The 20,912-nt window shown below is 43.1% G+C and overlaps 1 protein-coding gene across 2 annotated transcripts in view; it reads left to right on the top strand.

Moving 5' to 3' along the window:
* The first annotated feature begins 9,566 nt into the window (after positions 1 to 9,566).
* The window catches only part of MEGF9 (multiple EGF like domains 9), an 88,141-nt gene continuing 76,795 nt past the window's right edge, over positions 9,567 to 20,912 (top strand). Inside the window, exon 1 of one of the 2 annotated variants that reach the window (XM_036329850.1) lies at positions 9,567 to 10,324. In XM_036329850.1, the coding sequence (XP_036185743.1) occupies positions 9,724 to 10,324 (601 nt within the window). In that variant the 5' untranslated portion in view covers positions 9,567 to 9,723. The remainder of the gene's footprint in view (positions 10,325 to 20,912) is intronic. The other variant, XM_036329849.1, reaches the window with a different exon arrangement.

Below are 20,912 nucleotides of genomic sequence, written 5' to 3'. Positions count from 1 at the left end.
AGTTTAATGTTACATCCTCAAGAAGGCTTTCCCTGATCACCTTAAAGGAACGTCTCCCAGTTATTCAGTGTCACAACACCCTTTTATCCTCCTTTGTAACATTTACCATAATCAGTAAATACCTTGCTTGTTCACCCATTAATTTGCGAATTGATTATTCCACTCAATACATTGTAAGCACAAGTTCAGGACACACTTCTTTTTTCCTTCTACACTTCTTTTCACCAGAGTATTTCCAGAGCAGCTCTTAATACATTTCTGATGAATGAATGACTCCCCTAGCACAGGATGAGTAGACCAAACATGTGTGCACACTTTACACCGGGCAAAGCTGAAGTATAGAGAGGTTGATTGCTGCCTGGTCACATAGGCTGGAAGTAAGGGCCCACTAGATCATGGACTTTTCCCATAGGACCATTTCACCTTGAAGGGAGACAGACTCGGGGTTGGAAGCCTGGCTTAGCTGATTCATAGACTCATTATCCAACGTGGAAGCAGATGGCAGACATCCCAAGGTTCTTGTCTCTAAAGAAGTAGTGCTTCTCTAGCTGGGTTGGCTCAGTGGATAGAGCATCACCCTGCAGACTGAAGGGTCCCAGGTTTGATTCGGGTCAATGGCACATGCTTGGGTTGCAGGCTTGATCCCTCATGGGGGGCGCACAGGAGGCAGCCAATCAGTGATTCTCATCATTGATGTTTCTATCTCTCCCTCCCTCTCCCTTTCTCTCTGAAATCAGTGAAAATATCTTAAAAACAAAATAAAGAAAGAAGTAGTGCTGCCAGTATGTGGCTCAGGATTACATCCAATTAAAAATTCTAGGCTGCACTTGAGGCATTGCACACACTTAATAAACACTCAACGGTCGTCAGAAAAGTGCCGCGATTGTGTGAAAAAGGAAGTCAGACCCACAGGCCTGAGAGCAGGCTTGCTCTCCCAGGACCCTCTTCAGGGCTGTTCTAATTTAGGCCTGATGGAATGGGAAGGATGTTGTTTCTAGTTCCCTTACACTAACGTGGCCTAATTTGGAAGATTTTGCCATTCCCGATTCCTGACTGATGCCCGAGAGCAGACCCTGATTATTGCCATCATTTAAAATACTGCCTTGGCCATTGATCAAACACTGGCAGCAAGACACCATTTCTGTGAGATCAGGAGGCAAGTTCCTGGAGAGGGAGCCCGGTGACATGAGAATCCAGGTTGGGAAGTCAGGAGCTTGGATTTCCAGCCAGCCAACTGTAGGTCCCTTGCTGGCCCTCACCTGCCTCCTCTGTAAGACACGATTTGGTTCTGATGGTGGTCCGCGAGTCAGAGGGTTTGCATCTGATGTCAGGTCTGCTGCTGATGTGTGGTGAGGACCTTGTCAAGGCCCTTTTCTTTGCGTCTTGGTTTGTCATCTGCACAAGGACAGGTTTGAACCCAGCTCTGATATTTTCTCTTTCTGTGTCTTTTCCAGAGAAACAATTTCTCCTTTAGGACTGGGTTTCCATACCCTCCAGCCCTAGGAAGCCAGCATGAAATCAGCATGGCTACTTCAAAACAGTTCAACAAAGAGCATCGTAGTCCTAAAGGCCTGGGCACTTTAGGAGTCAAGTAGCCATTCCTGTCAAAGCCCTGAAGCTGGGTACACATTTTAATGACGGGTACCCACTCCAGTGAAGGAGGCGCTTCCAGAGGGCAAAGTCATGGAAGCAGGTTGGGGAGTGGTGCTCCTCTGAGAATCTAGAAGTTCTGGGCACTGAACCCCAAGGACATAGTACTTTCCTGGCCTGGGAGGAGATGAGGTTTAGGAAAATCAGACATGTCCCAATGTCTTTTGAGCGTTTACTGTGGGGCAGGCTTTGGCTCAACACTTTATATACATTGTTTTGTTTGAACTTGAGTCCTATGAGATAGATATTATGACCTTCATTATGCAGAGGAGACAGAAAGTAGAGACACAAAGCTAAAGTGACTTGTCCAAGGTTATACAGCTAGAAAGACCAGGATTGAACACAGCACTCTATTAGTAAACTCCTAATAAGAATAACAATAAAAATAATCAAAGTTGCAGAAGTTTAGCTTGGCTGGTGCGTCTCAGTGGTCGAGCGTCAACCCTTGAACCAGGAGTTCATGGTTTGATTCCTGGTCAGGTCACATGCCTGGGGTTGCAGGCTTGATCCCCAGTGAGGGGCATGCAGGAAACAGCTGATCAATGATTCTCTCTCATCACTGATGTTTCTATCCCTTACTCCCTCTCCCTCTCTTTGAAATCAATAAAAACATAAACGATAAAAGAAAAAGAAAAGTGAAGACTGGTCTTATTGAATTAAAAAAAAAAAGTTGAAGAAGTTTAGTAAGCAGTTGTGGACATTACTCTGGACTTGAGGTCTAAATAAATGGCTATGAATTCTAGTCTTTTCATTGATAGTTTGGTGACCTTGGGCAAATCATTGGACTTATTTGGGTGGCAGTGTGTTAACATATAAAGTGGAGGCAATCACTCCTACTTCATAGTGTAAGAGTAAAGGGAACAATGTGCGTGAATTGTTTAGCATTGGTGCCTGGCATTTAACAAGTGCTCAGTAAATGTTAGTCACGATTACTGTTATTACTACCTTCCCCCCAGAGTGGTTGCAAAGCTTAGCTGAGGTAATGGTTGGGAAACCTCCGTGTCTGTTGCACCTGTCAGTAAGTCCCCTTTCTTACAATTATAGCAACCTAAGGGAAAGAGTTATTTGTGAAGCTCTGGCTTCATTCCTCCCCGCAATGGTTCAAATTCTTTGCTTTGCAGCCAACACTGATGACGAGCAAGGGTTTGACTGGGTGCCCACTGTGACTGACGTCCTGCAGCAGATCTCCAAGAACTGCAGCAAATGCTTTTCTGAGCTTATTTTTAGACCAGAAGGTCTCTGAAGGAGGATTTCAATATTTAGCTTCATTGTATGGGGAAGGCGATTTGCAATTAATGTGAATTTATGAATTAAGGCTTTCTCCTCATCATCATCTTAAAAAGATACCATGGAGGTAGATCAAGTATGTGGTTGGCAGACTTATGTCCAGACCTAAATGAGTTCTATTGTTGGTTATTCCTGATTCTTGAAACAATACGTAGTCATTGTAAAAAAATTTGGAAAATGCAAACAAACAAGTATGAAGGGGAAAAAAATGTAAATACCCATAAATGCAATCATTCAGAGACAAGATTGTTAATGTTTTGGTGTATTTTCTTTTGGTCTTCTACTTAATATATATATCCACACATTGTTTTACATAATTGGGATCATAGTATAAGCCTATTTTTAAATAAAACTATATTTTTAGAGTAGTTTTATGTTCACATCAAAAAGTGAGAGGAAGGTACATATATCCCCTGCCCCCACACATACATAGCCTTACTCATCATCAGCATCCTCACCAGAGAATAGATTTGTTACAATTAATGAGCCATATTGAAACATCATATTCACCCAAAGTTGATAGTGTACATTATTGTCCACTCTTGGTGTTGTACATTCTGTGGGTTTAGATGAATGTATAATACACATATCCATCATTATAAGATTAGTGCTCTGGTGCACGGATTCCTGCACTTTGAAAGGAAATTAATTAGAAGGTGGCCAGGGGGGCAGGACTGGGTGAGACGGGCCAGACACACCCTAGAGCCAACCTCCTGCAGTCCCTCCCTGGCCGCACCTGGGGTGGTGCCATGGCTTAAAGGCATATTCGGAGTGAGCAGGTCCCTCCAGCAGGTGGGGTCCCTCGGCCTGGACTGCAGGGATCGGGCCAAAACCAGCTCTCCAACATCCCCTGAGGGGTCCCAGATTGTGAGAGAATGGTTCTTGGGTGACGTACCCCGGAATTGGGCTTCTTCCTCTCTGGTTCTGGGGTGCATCACCCGAGAACCACCACTGCCAAGTCACCGCAGCTTGGCAGCTCCTGCATTGAGTGTCTGCCACCTGATGGTCAGTGCATGTCATACCTACTGGCTGGTTGGATGGTTGGATGGTTGGATGATTGCTTAGCCTTATTCAGAGTAATTTAACTGCCCTAAAATTCCTGTGTCCCACCTATTCATCCCTCCCTTTTCCCTCCCACAAAAACTGGCAACCACTGATCTTTTTATTGTCTCCATAGTTTTGCCTTTTCCAGAATGCCATATAATTGGAATCATACAGTATGCAGCCTTTTCAAATTGGCTTCTTTCACTCAGTAATATACATTTAAGACCCTTCATGTCTTTTCATGGCTTGATAGCTAATTGTTTTGTGTTTTTTTAAAAATATATTTTATTGATTTTTTACAGAGAAGAAGGGAGAGGGATAGAGAATTAGAAACATCGATGAGAGAGAAACATTGATCAGTTGCCTCCTGCACACCCCCTACTGGGGTTGTGCCCGCAACCAGGGTACATGCCCTTGACTGGAAACAAACCTGGAACCCTTCAGTCCGCAGGCCGACACTCTATCCACTGAGCCAAACCGGTTAGGGTGAGTTAATTGTTTTTTAAATATATTTTTATTTATTTTAGAGAGAGGAAGGGAGAAGGATAGAGAGATAGAAACATCAATCAGCTGCCTCCCACACCCCTGACTCCTGCCACCTGGGCATGTGCCCTGCCTGACCAGGAAACAAACCGTGACCTCCTGGTTCATGGGCTGACCCTCAACCACTGAGCCACAATGCCGGACCAGCTAATTTTTGTTATTATTGAATACTATTCTGTTGTCTGGATGTGCCACAGTTTATTTATCCATTCACCTACTAATAGACATCATGACTGCTTCCAAGCTTTGGCAATTATGAATAAAGTTGCTATAAGCATCTGTGTGCAGGTTTTGACATGCACATACATTTTCAGCTCCTTTGGGCAAGTACCAAGGAGCATAACTGCTGGATCATAGGGTGAGTCTTCCCAAGTAGCTGTGGCATTTTGCCTTCCCACAAGTTATAAATAAGAGTTCATGTTGCTCTACATACTGGCCCTCCTTGGGTGCTGTGTGTCGAGATTTTGATCATTAAAAGAGGTGTATAGCGTAACCCATTTTTTTCACAAAGAGTTCCCTTCATGAGTATCATTTTTTATAGACGTATATGAATCCAACCTAGGGAGTCCATAGGCCACAAAGTATTTAACCTATTCCTTATTATCAGTTTAGATTTTTTTTCTAATATTCACTATTATCAGTAACACTTTGATGAACGTTTTTGTACGTAAATCTTTATTTACATTTGCTTATTTATTTCCCTTGGATATATTCTTAGAAGTGGAAGTGAGTCAAAAGAGTACAAGTATTTTTCAGGACCCACGGTAGAAGCATGGATGATCCCTGGGTGAGGCACAGAGCTGGCCTGGATCACTTTGGCAAGGTCTTCTAGTCTGGGAAGGTTCTATCGCTTTACATTCCTATCAACAGTGTGAGGCACTCCCTTGCCAGCAACAAGTATTACCAGTTGTTTTAAATGTTTCCCAAACTAATAGGTTAAACAATGATAATTTATTGTCTCAATCTGCAAATCTTTGATTACTTAAGTTTAATGTACAGTACAGGTATTTCATGCTTCTTAGCCACTTGTATTTCCCTGTGAGTTGTCTGTTAGTGTCCTTTTCCAGGCAGACTTTGTTAATAGTGGCTCTAATAATCCTAACGTTGATGCCAAACCTTGCATTTAGCCACATCTGATATGTGGCTGGGCTCCGGCAGGATTAGAAATAGTCCGTGTCAGCACTGCTGTCTCAATGAAACCAGAAGGGGCAAAGTTTTCGTGTTTTACTGGAATCTGGGAGATGAAGTTATTTTGCTGAGCCACATCTATTATATTATTATGCCTTCTTTTCTTACTCCCAAAGCTTCTCTTTTCTTCTATTCTGCTCTAGCAGGAGAGCTAGGTGTGGTGTGCATGGATACTATATTTCAGTATGTGTTCATCAACCTCCTACTATGTGCTGCACAGTGGCCACATTAAAGGACTGTGGGGTCTAGAGAAGAGCCTGGGCTTTGAAGTTGGGCAGATCTTGGGCAAGTCCCTTATTAACTTTTCAGAAGCTCAGTTTCCTTTTCTTTTAAGTACCAGTGATAGCCCTCCCTTTGGGGAATAAATGCTTTACGGATGCAAAACTCCTGGAACAGTTTCTGTCCTACTATACGATTCCATTTAGCGCTATAAACACTTCTTGAGCCACTTCTGTGTATTTGACACCGTGCTCGATGCTGAGCGTACAAGGAGGAATCAGATGGGGCCCTTTGCCTTACAGGAGAAAGGCCAGGCTGCTCATGGACTCCGACAAGGCCCTCCCTGACCCCTGCTGTTCTGTGGCCCCTCATTAGTCCTGGGCCCACGGGTCATGGGTAGGTTGACAGCTCTCTTTAGAGCCCTGAGCCTTAGCTGCAATTCTGGAGCAACAGAAAGTGCCAGTCAACATTCAGTTATACAGAGTCACGACTATAATTTTCATTTTCTCTTTTCTTCTTAACATCATATCATAAGCACTTTTCCTTTACAGCACAGTTGTTAAGGGAACCACTAGAGCCAGCCATCCTTACTAAGTGAGCGTGGGCAAGTGGCTTAATCTCCCTGTGCCCTAGTTTCCCTATCTGTGAAATTGGGATAATAACAGTATCTACTTCCTGGGGGTTTTCTTAGAATTCAACAAAATATTTCATGTGTATCTCTTAATATAATGTCTAGCCCCTAGTAAGAGATCAATGGTCTCGTATTACCAGTTGTTATATGGTCTTCTTACCACTCTTACAATGACTTTACATGATTAAATTGAAGATACAATACTTTTTTTTTCTGACGTTGGATACTTAAGGTGTTTCTGATTTCTTTAAAACACAGAGTAAAGTATTATCCCTAAGAAAATTGTTAAAATTCATCTTGCGGTTTAGAGTTAAAGGCAGAGCAATAAATTTAAGAATTAAATGTTGAATGAGTAACATTAATACACTTAAGTTGTCTTTCAAAAGAATTTAATATCTCTGCACATATTACACGGTAACTAACTCATGGTAGAAGCATGGATGATCCCTGTGTGAGGCCCAGAGCTGGCCTGGGTCACTTCGGCAAGGTCTTCTAGTCTTTCTCCAGGCAAAGAAGCTGCATCAGCAATTCTCTCCTTCTGCCAGAGGATCTTGGATGTAGCACAGCTGAAGGTCAACCCAGCATTTTCAGCTATCACTTGGGACTACCTGGTAGGACACCTGTCAAGCCACGTCTCCTGATGGGGAAGTTACGGGACAGAGGTTTCTGCTGTGGTTCTTCAGCCAGCAAGGCTCACAGTCAGCACTGGTGTACATAAAAGACAAACCTACACGGATCTAGCATCTTCCATGTGCCAGGCTCTGTAAAAACGTTCTCTCAGCTAAGTAAGACAGAATTTATTGGTCCCATTTTAGAGATGAGGAAACTGAGAGGTGCAAAACGGTGCAAAGTTTCTTCTAAGGTTGCACAGTTGGCAGAGCCATGACCCAGATCTGCCTGACTCTAAAGATACAAGCTCTTCCCATAGCACATGGATTACTTTTCAGTTTAATTCAATTTAACCAGCATGGATTAACACTCACATATATGTAGTACCCCTGCGAGTCTGAGAGCAGAGAGAGTAACCCAATGACAGAGACAGACATAAGTCGCAAGGTCTAGTAGTTTTAGCAGTAGGCAGATGCATGCCTGGGAGAAGTAATAAAGCCGTGTGGGAAGTTCAATTTATCTTGTGAATATTTCTGAAAGCCATCCTTAATCCTTTTAGGAAGAGGCAGGGGAGCGATAGATTGATGGACCAGGGTTGTAATCAATGAATAAACAAAGGACAGTGGGAAAATGGGGATGGAGCGACTAATTCTCAGAGAACCACAAAAGTCTTAGAGGATATGGTACGTTGGTTGAGGTTTGAGGGAGAGGAAGAATCAGCCAGAGAATATTGGGAGGGCATGACGTGTTTATCCTGAGAGAAGTGAAAACAATCTTGCTTTGTGTTTGCTAAATATTGCTCTGAAACCAGATTACCCCACCCACCTCTCTCATCTTGCCCTCCTCCCCCTTACATACATAGACAGACCTACCAAAACACACTCATAAGTACTCACAAATGAAACAAACACAGAAAATACACATAAGACACATCCTAGTGCACAACATACACAAATAGATAATAGCGCCCATATCATAAGCTCACACAAATACATGTAATATTCATACACACAGACTCACAAGGATGTGTATGCTTTTATACACAAGATGTACCTATCCTCTCCCCACCCACCCACCACTCCTGCAGGTAAATAAATTCATTTCCTCATTAACATAGATGCAGGTTCACACGCAAATCTCATCCTGCCCCCCTGGTTGGAGGCCAGTGACGAATGGGGAGCCACGCACCAAGGCAAGCATCACCTAGCGGGGCCAGGAATGGGCTGGCGGCCGGGCTGGGATGAAGCCCAGTCAGATGACAAACCCGCCCGCCTGGCTCCCTCTGAGCTGCCGAGCGAGCGGGGCTGCGGCGCCCCAGAAAGCGCTGGGTCCTGGGCGGATGGTGCGAGGCTGTCAGGGTTTGAGTGTCACCCGGGGTCAAGGTCTGCTCTCAGACCCACCCCACCCCTGCCATAGGCTGGCGGCTCTCGGGACACCACCGGGCCGTGCGAGGGGCTTGTCCTAGCCCCGTCCACGGAGAGGAGTTCGCACTAATACTGGTTTACTGGGGCCGGGCACTGGGGTTAAGCCCTTTCAGAACACAATCCTTACAGCAGCTTTCTGTGCGGAGGGTGGGGGTGGAGTTACATCCTCAGTTTAGAGGTGAGAAAACTGCGCTCTGGGCACACAACCACTCGCAAGGGGCGGAGGTTTCACCCGTTCGGCCCTATTTCCCCCGAGGTTTTGGGGACAGCGCGTGTGAGTCCGTCTTCCCCGTGCAGGAAGCTCGCTCCTACCGGTCTCTAGATGCCCTGGCCTGCATGGCACCGAGCTTGGCATACAGCAGGTGCTTGGGGAGGGCGTGGGTCTTAGCTCAATGAGGCCCTCAACCAGGGCCTCAGTTTCCCCATCTCTGAAATGGGAATGGCAGCGCAGACCTCGCAGGGCCGAGGCCGGGCTCTCTTGGGCAGCAGAGGCAATGCTGCACTCTACATCCTTGTTGCTGTCGCCCTCGCCCATCGCCGGGGTTCCAGCCCAGTCCCCACCCGGGTGCGGCGCGGCGCCCCATTGTTCGAGAGGGCGGGATGCTCCCGAGAGCCGAATCCCCGCCCCGGGTCGCGCTCGCCGCCCAATGGAGCAGACGATTTGGCCCGGCGCCTGCCGCGCGGGACGCGTCCTTTGTCTGCTCCGCGGCGCCCGGTGCCCGAGGCCCGCGCCCCGCTCCCCGCTCCTCCGGCAGACAAAGCCGCGCTGCCGCGAGCCGAATCCGCCGGAGAGGGGCTCGCGCCACCCTCCTCCAGCCTTAGCACCGCCCCCTCCTCTTGACGCCCTCTGATTGGCTCGTGAGGCTACAAAGAGGCTGGGGCGCGGATGTGTCACGTGGGAGAGCGTGGCCTCCCATTGGTCGGACGGAGCTGCCAATCGGCGAGGGCGGGCTGTCCGCGCTCGGCCGGGTCGCTCCCTCCGCGCTGGGGCCCGCCCGCGGGGCCGGCCGCCTGTCAGAGGGAGGTGGCGATGGTGCGCCGGGTGGCGTCGGCGCTGGCGGCTGCGGCGGCTTCCCTGGTCCGAGTGCAGCGAGCAGAAGATGACTGACCGGCCGAATGACTGAATGAATGAATGGCGGAGCCGAGCGCGCCATGAGGAGCCTGCCGAGCCTGGGCGGCCTCGCCCTGTTGTGCTGCGCCGCCGCCGCGGCCGCCGCCGCCGCCTCAGTAACCGCGGCGGGGAATGTCACCGGTGGCAGCGGGGCCGCGGGGCAGGTGGACGCGTCACCGAGCCCGGGGCTGGAGGGCGAGCCCACTCACCCCTTCTCTAAGGCCACGGCTACTACGGCCCAGACCTCGAGGACCGGACCCCCGCGCACTGCTGTCCACCGACCCCTGACGGCGACCTCTTCAGCCGGGTCCCCGGAGACCCCCCCTCTTCGGGCGACGGCCGGACCCGCTCTGACCACCTCTCCGGCGCCGCTCGGCCCCTCATCGACCGCCCCTGCGGCGGCGGAAAGCACCGCGACCACCCCTCGGGCGACGACCGGACCCGCGCCCACCACCCTCGCGGCGCCCACTGGCCCGGCGCCGACTACCCCTGCGGCGACCACCGTTCCGGCGCCCACGACCCGTCGCCCACCGACCCCGACGCCAGTCGTCCCCCGGAGCCGCGTCCCGCCCACCCCACCTGCCACCGAGGCCCCCTCGCCGCCGCCCCCTCCCCCAGGTGAGTCCCAGCGCTTCCCCGCCCGGCCGGACCCGCTCAGCGGCTGCCCATCCCGACCCCGGCCCCGAGTCTAGGATGGGCTGCGGGCTGGGAGGGACCATGTCTTGTCCCTGAGGCTCCCCAGATCTGGACTCCCAAGTCGGGGCGGGGGAGGCTCCAGCCAGCCTGCTTCCCACCCCCAGCCTGGAAAGTCTTTTGTCCCCCTGGACCGGGCGGGAGGCTTCGCCCCTCCCTCCACACGGGGCTTCCTGGCCTTGGTCAGACGCCCAGAATGGGCACCAACTTTTGGGTTCGGTTCGCCCATCCTGCCTCTCCGCCTGGGTCATTTGGGGAAGTTCGAAAGCCAGGACAATACCCCCCGTCAACCAACGAGTCCAAAGCTGAGTCTAAGGGGTTCCTCCGAAGCCCCAGTTTCTTGTTCATTTCTCCTCGTTTATATAAACATCAGAGGTGCGTGTGACAGGTGGAAGGGGCGCCCGGAGCATTTTGTTGACAAATAGTAGTACAGACCACTTGAGGCCAAAAGAGGAAAAGAGAGATATTGTAACACCCCTCCTCCCCCGAAATAAGTGGATTCAGGAGGTCATTTGGGACAGGTGTGTATCTAGGTTGAGCACATTAATAAATTAGGTTAAATCCCTTCCTTGCACCATTTTTTCCCCCTCTCTCTCAGATACAAGGTCATTATGTTTGGACAAATACACAATTTAAGCAGGGACGTCCTTTTTTCCCTTTCCCTTAAGCTAGAATGTTAAATGTGCTGATGCCGATAAATGCTGATTTCTGTTTGAGTCTACATGGAAAATAAGGCTCTTCTTCCTGCTGGTTGAAGTCTTCAAGCAAAGTCAGAGTACTTCTATTCTCTCCTTTTTTAAAAAAAAAAAAAAAAATCTAAAATGGGCTTGAAACTAAACAAATAACACCTACCTTGTCCAAACCGTTTGCCTAGCTGTACTTGACATTAATGGATCTCTGACCTAATTCTTAGGCTCCGTGATTGACTGCGGAGTCAGGTATGGACTTTGGACTGTAATTGAATTTGCGGAGTTTCTCACATGATTATTAGTCTTAATACAGTCTTGAATCTTGAGTTCAAGCTTGGCATTGCAGATTATTCACTCATAAGAAGCCAAGATTGCGTCTCTCCTAGCTTCAGGAGTGTATTAGCCTGCTGGAATATAATCCCTTTTGGCCTTCGTATGGAGAGATTGACATATTATTGAGAGACAGGAAGCAAGTGGTTGAGAGTATGAACTCTGGAGAGCCTGTTTTTAGGTTTGAATCCTAACCTGTGAAATGAAAATAATAATAGTACAGCACTTTACTCTTCATAGGATTGCTGTAAAGAGTAAATAAGTTAACACATTTATTGTGCTTAGAGCAGTTCCTGGTGCAGAGTTAAGCGTGGTAGTAACTGTGTGTTAGTTATCCTTATGATCAGGCTGTGTGTGTGTGTGTGTGTGTGTGTGTGTGTTAAAACATTTGAGAAACCTAGTAGGGACTTGTGGTGATTTTTATTTGTTTGAGTAAGGTGTAATAGAAAAAGGATGAATTAGATTTTCTGGAATTTGAAGCACACAGTAGCATTTAAGTAGCAAGATCACTTATTTTGAAGGGTCAGTATATGATAAATAAGTCTGTGTAATTGATGTTATTTTACTTTCATTATCTTTGTGTTGTTATTTTTAAATCACAATGTAACCATCACTTGCAAAAAATACTACAAATAACCAGAGGCTCTCCAAGGACCAAGTGAAAGTCATTCCTTTATTGCCTCCAGGTTCCAGTCAGTCCCTAGCAGTTACTACTGTTAATAGTTCGATCTCTTTTCAGATATTTTTCTGGGCATAGATGACCTTATACACAGGGTTTTCAGAAAATCCTGTGTGTAGCTCGGCCGGCGTTGCTCAGTGGTTGAGCATCAACCTATGAACTAGGAAGTCACGGTTCGATTCCCGGTCAGGGCACCTGCTCAGGTTGTGGGCTCCATCCCCAGTGGGGGGCATGCAGGAGGCAGCCAATCGATGATTCTCTCTTATCATTGATGTTTCTAAGTCATTCTCCCTCTCCCTTCCTCTCTGAAATAAAAAAATATATATATTTTAAAAAATTAAAAAAATCCTATGTATAAGTTCATATAAAATAGTTTTTAAAAACTTTAAATGAAATAATTCTGTATATATTGTTTTGCAACTTGCTTATTCACTTAACTATGTATCATGCCCCCCTCGCTGCCCCATGTTAGTACTGAGGTCTACCTTATTTATTTATTTTTAACAGTTGCCTTTTGTGTTGTAGAAAAGTATCATAACTTAATTAGTCTCTTATTATGGACACTTAGCTTGCTTCTGGGCTTCACTTTAAAAAGCACAGAGAAGAATGTGTTCTTGTTGAGTCCATTATATATATTATATTCTCTAATACTTTGGCTGGAGTTTTATAGACTCCAGATAAATTTTAGATGAAGTAAAGCAAGACTGATTATATTTGCGATCTGAACTGTTCAAGGCTTTTCAAGGACTAACATATACCTATGTCTGTGGTGGTATTTGGGTCACAAAAGTCTTAGGAGGATGCCCAACTTCGGTAACTCTTGTGTTTTAAATTTTCTGTAGTTTGTACTTTTCTGTGAATTCACTATGGATTGCCTGTGATTCTCAGCGGCTGAACTGACCGGGCATATTAATAGGCAGTTTTAGCTTTACAGTGATATTATCAGGTGCAGCCTTTTTATCTGAGCATGGGTTCTAGTTTACTTCAAACAGTAAGCACATCTCTCTGACACAAGGACTACTTCCACCTGAATTTGAGAGACGTGGTTTGGCTTACAAAGTTAGATTCCCTGGCATTTGGGAAGATGGTTGTACAGGGTGTTTTATTTTAATGCTCCTCTAAGTACTGAGTGCCTTTGATAATACGTTATGTGTTGCTCTTTGAATTAATAAGAATTTCTTTCATGGAGGTCTAGCTGAGAGCTCCTTCCTGCCCCTCAGTTTGGGCCCTCTTTTATTTACAGGGACTCTGATCGCAAACTGAAACTAATTGCCCAGTAAGTAGGCACTTTTCCTCCCACAGAGCTGGCAAAACATTTGGCTGATTGGTTGGTTAGGTAGGACATTTTAAATAGGGTGAAAGGAGAGGCTGTGATATTAGAGAATAATAGTTATAACAACAGTAAGAGACTGAAGTGATAACACATGTTTGATTTGTAAGGTTATGGGCCTTTAATGCATCTATTTGACAGAGCTGGAGCAGTTACTGTCTGCTGCTAAGGTTCTAGTGCAGATGCAAGAAAAAGGGGTCCTTGCACGTTCTGTCTGATTGTGGCAGCCAAGATTGAATGCGGGACTACAGGAGAAAAAAATATGGATCTTTAGGGTCAGATAGAACGTTACCACTACCTCCTAATGGGGCTCTACATTTCAGGAAATACTTCCATAGACTTAGCTGAAATATTTCTCCCTGTGGTTAACACAGACTGGTTCTGGTTCTGCCCTTTGGAGCCACACAGAATAAGTCTGCTCTCTCTGTGTCATGACAGTTCTTCAGGGATTTGGGGACAGTGATCATGTTCCCTCTGAGTCTGGGCTAAATACCTTCAGCTCCCTCAACTGTTCTTTTTGTGACATGGTTTCAAATTCCCTCACTATCCTGGTCACCCCACTTCTGAACTTTTAAAATCTTTCTGTATCTCTTCCAAAGTGTGGAACACAGAGCTGGACATAATACTCCAACCCTGGCGATCAATGGGGTGACAGATGTCGCAGCCAGATCGCCCTCACATCCAGACATAATACTCCAGATGTGTACTAGCTGTAGCGGAGAGGGCAGTTACCTCGTTCTTTCTGGATGCTATACCACGGTTGATGTAGTTATTCCTAATCAAGAGTAGCTTTTTTGGCAGCCACACTATGTTGTTGACTCATTGAGCCTATTAAGATAAGTCTTTTTTCTTTTCTTTCTTTCTTTCTTTCTTTCTTTCTTTCTTTCTTTCTTTCTTTCTTTCTTTCTTTCTTTTTTTTAACATGTGCTAGATGAATCTTCCTTTATTTTGGACTTGGAAATTTTTTTTTTTTTAAAGTATAAGCTGAGGCATTTGCTAACCATGTAAGGTTTATTATGCTAGGTTCAAGTCATCCTTTTAGATCCCAGGTCTGTTGGTGTACCCCACCCAGTTTATTCATATTCACCTACAGGGTGTTCCTATAGCCAGAGTCTAAGGACAAGTTAGAGCAGGTTATTCTTACCTCATAGGGGAGAATAACTTTATGGATGTTAAACAGTTTGGAAGGAAAGAAATAATAGTTTAGATTAGTTCTCAAGCGTCTCTTCCAGCTCGAAAGTTCTATAATGATGTGGTATGCATGATTGAGGACACATTAATGCCCCCCCCCCAAAGATTCTTTTAAAAAAATATATTTTATTGATTTTTTATGGAGAGGAAGGGAGAGGGATAGAGAGTTAGAAACATCGATGAGAGAGAGACATTGATCAGCTGCCTCCTGCACACCTCCTGCTGGGGATGTGCCCGCAACCAAGGTACATGCCCTTGACCAGAATCGAACCTGGGACCTTTCAGTCCACAGGCTGACACCCTATCCACTGAGCCAAACCGGTTTGGGCCCCCCCAAAGATTCTTAATCATTTATTTGTGATCTAAATTAAGAGAATAGGCCTTGTTTAGAGTTTGAAAAATCTGATTACTATGACACATACATAAATTATTACAAATGGATTTTATTTGAAAGGAACGTTCTGATAATGCTCCTAACTGTACTGGGAAATGTTTTCTTCATCTTAAAATTCTCTACTGCTAAATTCAGGGTCTTATTTGCTTATAGTTATTTAAGAATATGCCATTCATTTTAAGGAAATAGAAATTATTCAGACTCCAAAGGTAATATAAGTCCATAATCCTATCCAAAACTTGTGGGGCTGGATGTATTTCACAATTTAGAATTTTTTAGGTTTTAGAAAGTTAATAAATACACCCCAGTGAAGTCTGGGGCAGTATCCTATAATCAAGCACATTAAAATATTTGTGGCAAAATGCATATATATTCACACCAAGTAGGATAAATAAAGACTATAAATAGCCTTGAATTTTTTTCAGCTCAGGTTTTGCTGCCAAATGAGTTACAGAAAAAATTTGGGTTTTGGAGCTTCTGGTATTTAGCATCAGGTCTGAGGGATTGTGGACCACTGTTATTGTAATTACAAACACATATAGTACTCACTATGTTCCAGGCAATGTTCTAAATGCTTCACATATGTGATTTTTTAATCTTCACAACAATTAGGTGTAATCAAGTTATTATTATCCTCATTTTGTAGATAAGGAATCTGAAGCTTAGAGAAGCCTAGCTGTGACAGACCCTGGATTCAAACCAAGTTGTTCTGGTTCCAGAATCTGTATTATTGACATTTAAAGAAGTAGCTACAGCGTCATCTTGTACACATAAAAGGTTGTGGGTTCAATTCCTAGGTTTTGGGTTTGATCCCCGGTTAGGGCATATACAGCAACTGATGGATGTAGCTCTTTCACATCGTTTCACTCTCTCTCTCTGAAAAAACAACAACAAAAACAACGAACACTAAAACAACAAAAATCAACACAACACATATCCTTGGGTGAGGATAAAAAAATTAAAAAAGGAGGAGCTACATAGTAGAGAAGAGGAAAGCGTTTGCTAAAAATATTGGTTCTTGGATACTAAACTGAAAAAAACACCACACTGTTCTCTGGCATGTATTCCCTTTACTCAGTTGTGCACTATTCATTCACCTCATGCTTTCTGTTTTACAACTGTGATTTTAAATTATAGCTCTAATTCTTCCTTTGATTTGATTCTAATATGGTCTGTGACAGAGAAAAATTTAACTGTAGTCATTTTAGGGCCAGGCCCAAGACATCTCAAATTCACTGTATCTTATTTCTAGGCTAAATACCTAGCTTTCTGTAGAAATTCCTTAGTCTGATTAGTTTTGGAACATAATAGTTAAACTCCAGAACATTAGTTTCAATTATTCTGAATTATGTCCCCAGGAAGCCTTCTGGCTAGTTGAAAATTTACACATTGATATAATCTGACTAGGTCTTTTTATCTCAATTTTTTTTAAAGACCCATAAAATTAAAGTGTGCATTACTTTCATCTCAGCATTTCTAAACATGTATATGTTAACTTCCAGACGTCCTGGCACCCTTATAAAAAGAATGGAAGAAAAGTATCACAGTGCTGTTTTTACTGATGGGTAAATTATGGGTAGAGAGATTACTGCTCTAGGGCACTTAATAGATCAGAAGAGAATAGAAATATAAGATTGTGTTTGGCTGAAAGACAGTGTTAGATGATATTTTTAGTTATAAATAGCTTTAGTTTATGTTTTTTTGCCTTGATTTTTATTTTTTATTTATTTATTTATTTTTAGATATGATATGAAAACCTTTGTTACTAATGTTGAGATCATGTTACAGACACCTCTTCTGTGGTCCCTTCGTCTTTTTTCAAGAAAACATTATGGTTTATCTGTTTTTCAGTAGAAACAATTACCCTAATTGTACTGGTAACCTTGAAGGGAGATTTTCAAAAATTGTGACAAAAAAAGATAAAGATTATGTCTGAATACATATGTGTTTGGATCACAGTAAAAGTCCACTCAAAATAATTATCCTCTTAGATGTATCTAAGTACATGTGATAAATTTGTGTCAAAATAATCCCTCTGGTAATGTCACTGTTCCACAGATCACTATTATTGTCAGGTGATATCTTTTCCTATTACTTTTTCTTCATTAAAAAAAGTCTTTCGTTCCCCTTGCTAATTTATTTTTTAACTTTAAACTCCTATATGTTCCTCTCACTCTTATCTCTTATTCTTAGACTCATCCATTCCTTCATGCTCTTTAAGGAACCAAATTATCCTCTCTATTTAACAATTTACCACTTTGTCCTTCTTCAGTGCCTTCTCAAAGCTCAATTCTTCCAAGAAGTCTTTCTAGAGGAACAAAAGGTCCTTGAAGATGTCCTGGTAACAGGGTGCACAGAGTTGAACACTTTGCACTCAGAACAAAACCTGTCTTTCTCTGTGACTTTGACTTTCTTCCTTTGAATTTGTTTTTACTCTATTTAATTTAGATTATTAAGCCCACTTGAAAAGAAAATGTCATCATTTATATGGTATATAAAACATGGTATTACTTATCTATCCCTTTTTGAAAAAAGGAACTAGAAAAAAATGAGAGGAAAGTTTTGGTTTTGCTCTGGGGTCTTCTTTATTGCCCAGCTTCCAATCTCCCTCCCCTTAACCCATTCTCCTGAGGAACAATACAGAAAAAACTGTCTTAGCAGAAGTTATCTGTCTCAATTAAAAAAAATCAAATACTTTGAATAAGTAGCAATTTTTTTTCTATTAATGAATAACATGAACTGGTTTTGGAGAGTAGGTGGATTGGTGCTGTATACCAGTATAAAGAGTTTAATTTGGTTGAGAAACAAATGTTTGCTCTTTTGAATGACAAAATGTCCCCTATAGAGATTTTATTAAAGTTAATAGTGAACAAAGTGCTTCTAATAAAGAATAAGTATGCGGTGTTTTATAGTTTACAAGGTGCTCTTAGAATCTCCAAGACTTTGACATCCATATTTTTTTAATTTCTGAGTATTACTTGAATGAATAAAGGTTAAGCTTCTGTTTTCTGTTGGTACTTTTATTGGTGAATATTGACAAAATCTTTACAGGTTTTTTGTGGGTTTCACATTTGATATTTTGTATTTCAAACTGTTGTCTTTTAAGTTTATCTTGTGAATGTAAATCTTTGGTTTACATATTTATAGGATGGAAAATGGTATTTGGAAAAAAGGATTGCTTACTTTACATTTTATTTCCTAGGTACAATATGGGGCTGAGTGTTATAGAAAAAGCCCAGTATTGTGAAAGTAAATGGTGATGTAGGTAACAAAAGTGAACTACAGAACTTGATTGAGAAGGCTCATGTAAATCTCACTTCTTCAGATTGAAATATGATTTACTTCTCTCCTAGTGTAGGAATCTCTTTGGAATTATCTTAACATTATTTTAGTTGTAATTCCTCAAGTCAGTGTGTCAGTGGCAAAGAGACGTGGTACTCTTTCACCTCTCATTTCTAATTTAATATTTAACACTTCATCAGGAAAGGTAATTAATATTAATTGAGTACATATTACAAGCCCAGTTACTTACCAGGACTTTTTTTTACACACATCATGTTATTTAATTCTTTTTTTAAAAAAATATATTTTTTGATTTTTTACAGAGAGGAAGGGAGAGGGATAGAGACTTAGAAACATCGATGAGAGAGAAACATCGATCAGCTGCCTCCTGCACACTCCCCACTGGGGATGTGCCTGCAACCAAGGTACATGCCCTTGACTGGAATAGAACCCGGGACCCTTGAGTCCGCAGGCCGATGCTCTATCCACTGAGCCAAACCGGTTAGGGCATGTTATTTAATTCTTAAACAATGTAGTAGTTAAATATTATTATCCTTACTTTATGGATGGCAAATATTTAGATTTAGAAATATAAAGTAGCTTGCTTAAACCTATCTATATAAAAACCTAAGCGACCAGACGTCCGAATGATTGGTTGACTGGTCACTATGATGCGCACTGACCACCAGGGGATAGATGCTCAATGCACAGGATTGGGCTCCCTCCTGTCTGGATCGGGCCTGTGGGGATTTGGCTCCCTCCTGTCTGGATCAGGCCTGCAGGGATCAGGTTGAAACTGGCTATCTGACATCCCCTGAGGGGTCCCGGATAGCGAGAAAGTGCAGGTCAGGCTGAGGGACCCCACAGGTACATGAATCTGTGCACCAGGCCTCTAGTCAGGTTTATAAAGTCCTTGAGGGACTTTATAAAGTCCCTGTTCTGTTTGTTTTGTTCTCAATTGTATTCCAAGTGTTCAGCATAGATTAGATTCTCAATAAATAGTTGATGATTGAATGAGTAAAAAAGAAGGAATGGTTTGTAGCTATACTACAGTTGCAGTGTATTCTTAAGGAAAATAATGTAATCTCCTGGCCTCTTCCCTTATAGTTTAGAAATGAACTTTTCTCCTTCTTTCCCCCTTTACTACTTATGGCAAATGGAGTTCCTTGAAATCTAGCAAATTACATTATTTATTTATATTTTGTTACATAACTTTGTCCCTTCTATTTTTCTCAGTTAAAGGAAAGGAAGAACAGCAATAGACAAACACCTGCTGACTTTTGTACAAAGAGTAGCTAAGTTGGAAAAGCGGAGCACTTTTCTGTAAGTTATTTCTCAGGTCTTTCACCAGTTCTGATCTTGGGCAAGTAATTACATCTGTAAAGTGAGAGAGTTAGACTAGATTTGTGGTTTTTACTAGTAAACTGTATTATTTTGAGACCTAGGGTTCCTTGGATGTGTTTGGGAGGTCAAGTGGTTCTACTTCTGGGCCCTCCACCCCCAACTCCCACCCCCAAATCACCATCCACAATTTAGTCAGCTCCATTCTCATCTGGTTTATATGCTGGGTTTCTTTCAGTAAAGATTTTTGAAATAGGAATTTTTCTACTCTACATTTCTACGATAATGAAATTATAGTAATCTGTGAACTATTATGCAAGCATTAAAATAATTATATTATGTTTAGTAGCAATATACTAATATACCATAGTGCAGTGGTTGGCAAACTCATTAGTTAACAGAGCCAAATATCAACAGTACAACGATTGAAATTTCTTTTGAGAGCCAGATTTTTTAAACTTAAACTATATAGGTAGGTACATTGTTACTAACTTAATTAGGGTACTCCTAAACTGGCCTTTGCTAAAAATGTCCTCAATCTGATTGAGGTACGTTCACTGAGGTTGACCCCTTCCAACTCTCCCTCCACACTCGTCTTGTATACTTGTTTCGTCTATCTCCTTTCATTCATCATCTCTATATGGGCAAACCATCTCAACATACCTTTCTCAATCCTCGACACTACATCTTCTTTCACTCCACAACGTTGTCTGTACGTGTGCGCCCGCACGTGGTATTTTGTGGAAGAGCCACACTCAAGGGGCCAAAGAGCCGCATGTGGCTCAAGAGCCATGGTTTGCCGACCACTGCCATAGTGGCTAAAGCTAAATAATGAGATTATGGGTCATTTTAATTACCTTCTTTGTATTTTTCTGAAATTTCCACTGAATATATCTAATTTTAATTTCAGAATCATAAAAATAAATAAAAAATAGAAAAAAGTTGTGATAAGGTTGGTAAGCATTTATTTACATGACATCAAGTTAGTTGATATTACCTAGGGCCACTTAATTATAATTTCTGTCATTGACTTAGCAATTTTGATTTGCATCAGAGATAGTTGTTTAGTCTCAGTTGAGTTGTGGTTCTGAAGAGAGGAGATTGCTGAAGACAATATGGAAGAAAGGAAACTTTCCTGAGGCTTGACAAATCTTAGACATATGGTAGGGATGACATCTAAGATTTGGTACCTTTGGGAAGGTTTAACTGGGATCTAGAAGAGAATGAAAACAGAAGTGGTTCTTTATCCATTTAATTCTGTCTAGGGAATTTAAAGC

Source organism: Myotis myotis, unplaced genomic scaffold (assembly GCF_014108235.1).
Source record: "Myotis myotis isolate mMyoMyo1 unplaced genomic scaffold, mMyoMyo1.p scaffold_m19_p_12, whole genome shotgun sequence".
Lineage (NCBI taxonomy): Eukaryota > Metazoa > Chordata > Mammalia > Chiroptera > Vespertilionidae > Myotis > Myotis myotis.
The sequence above is the reverse complement of the archived record's forward strand: the minus strand, read 5'-3'. Positions and strand labels throughout refer to the sequence as shown.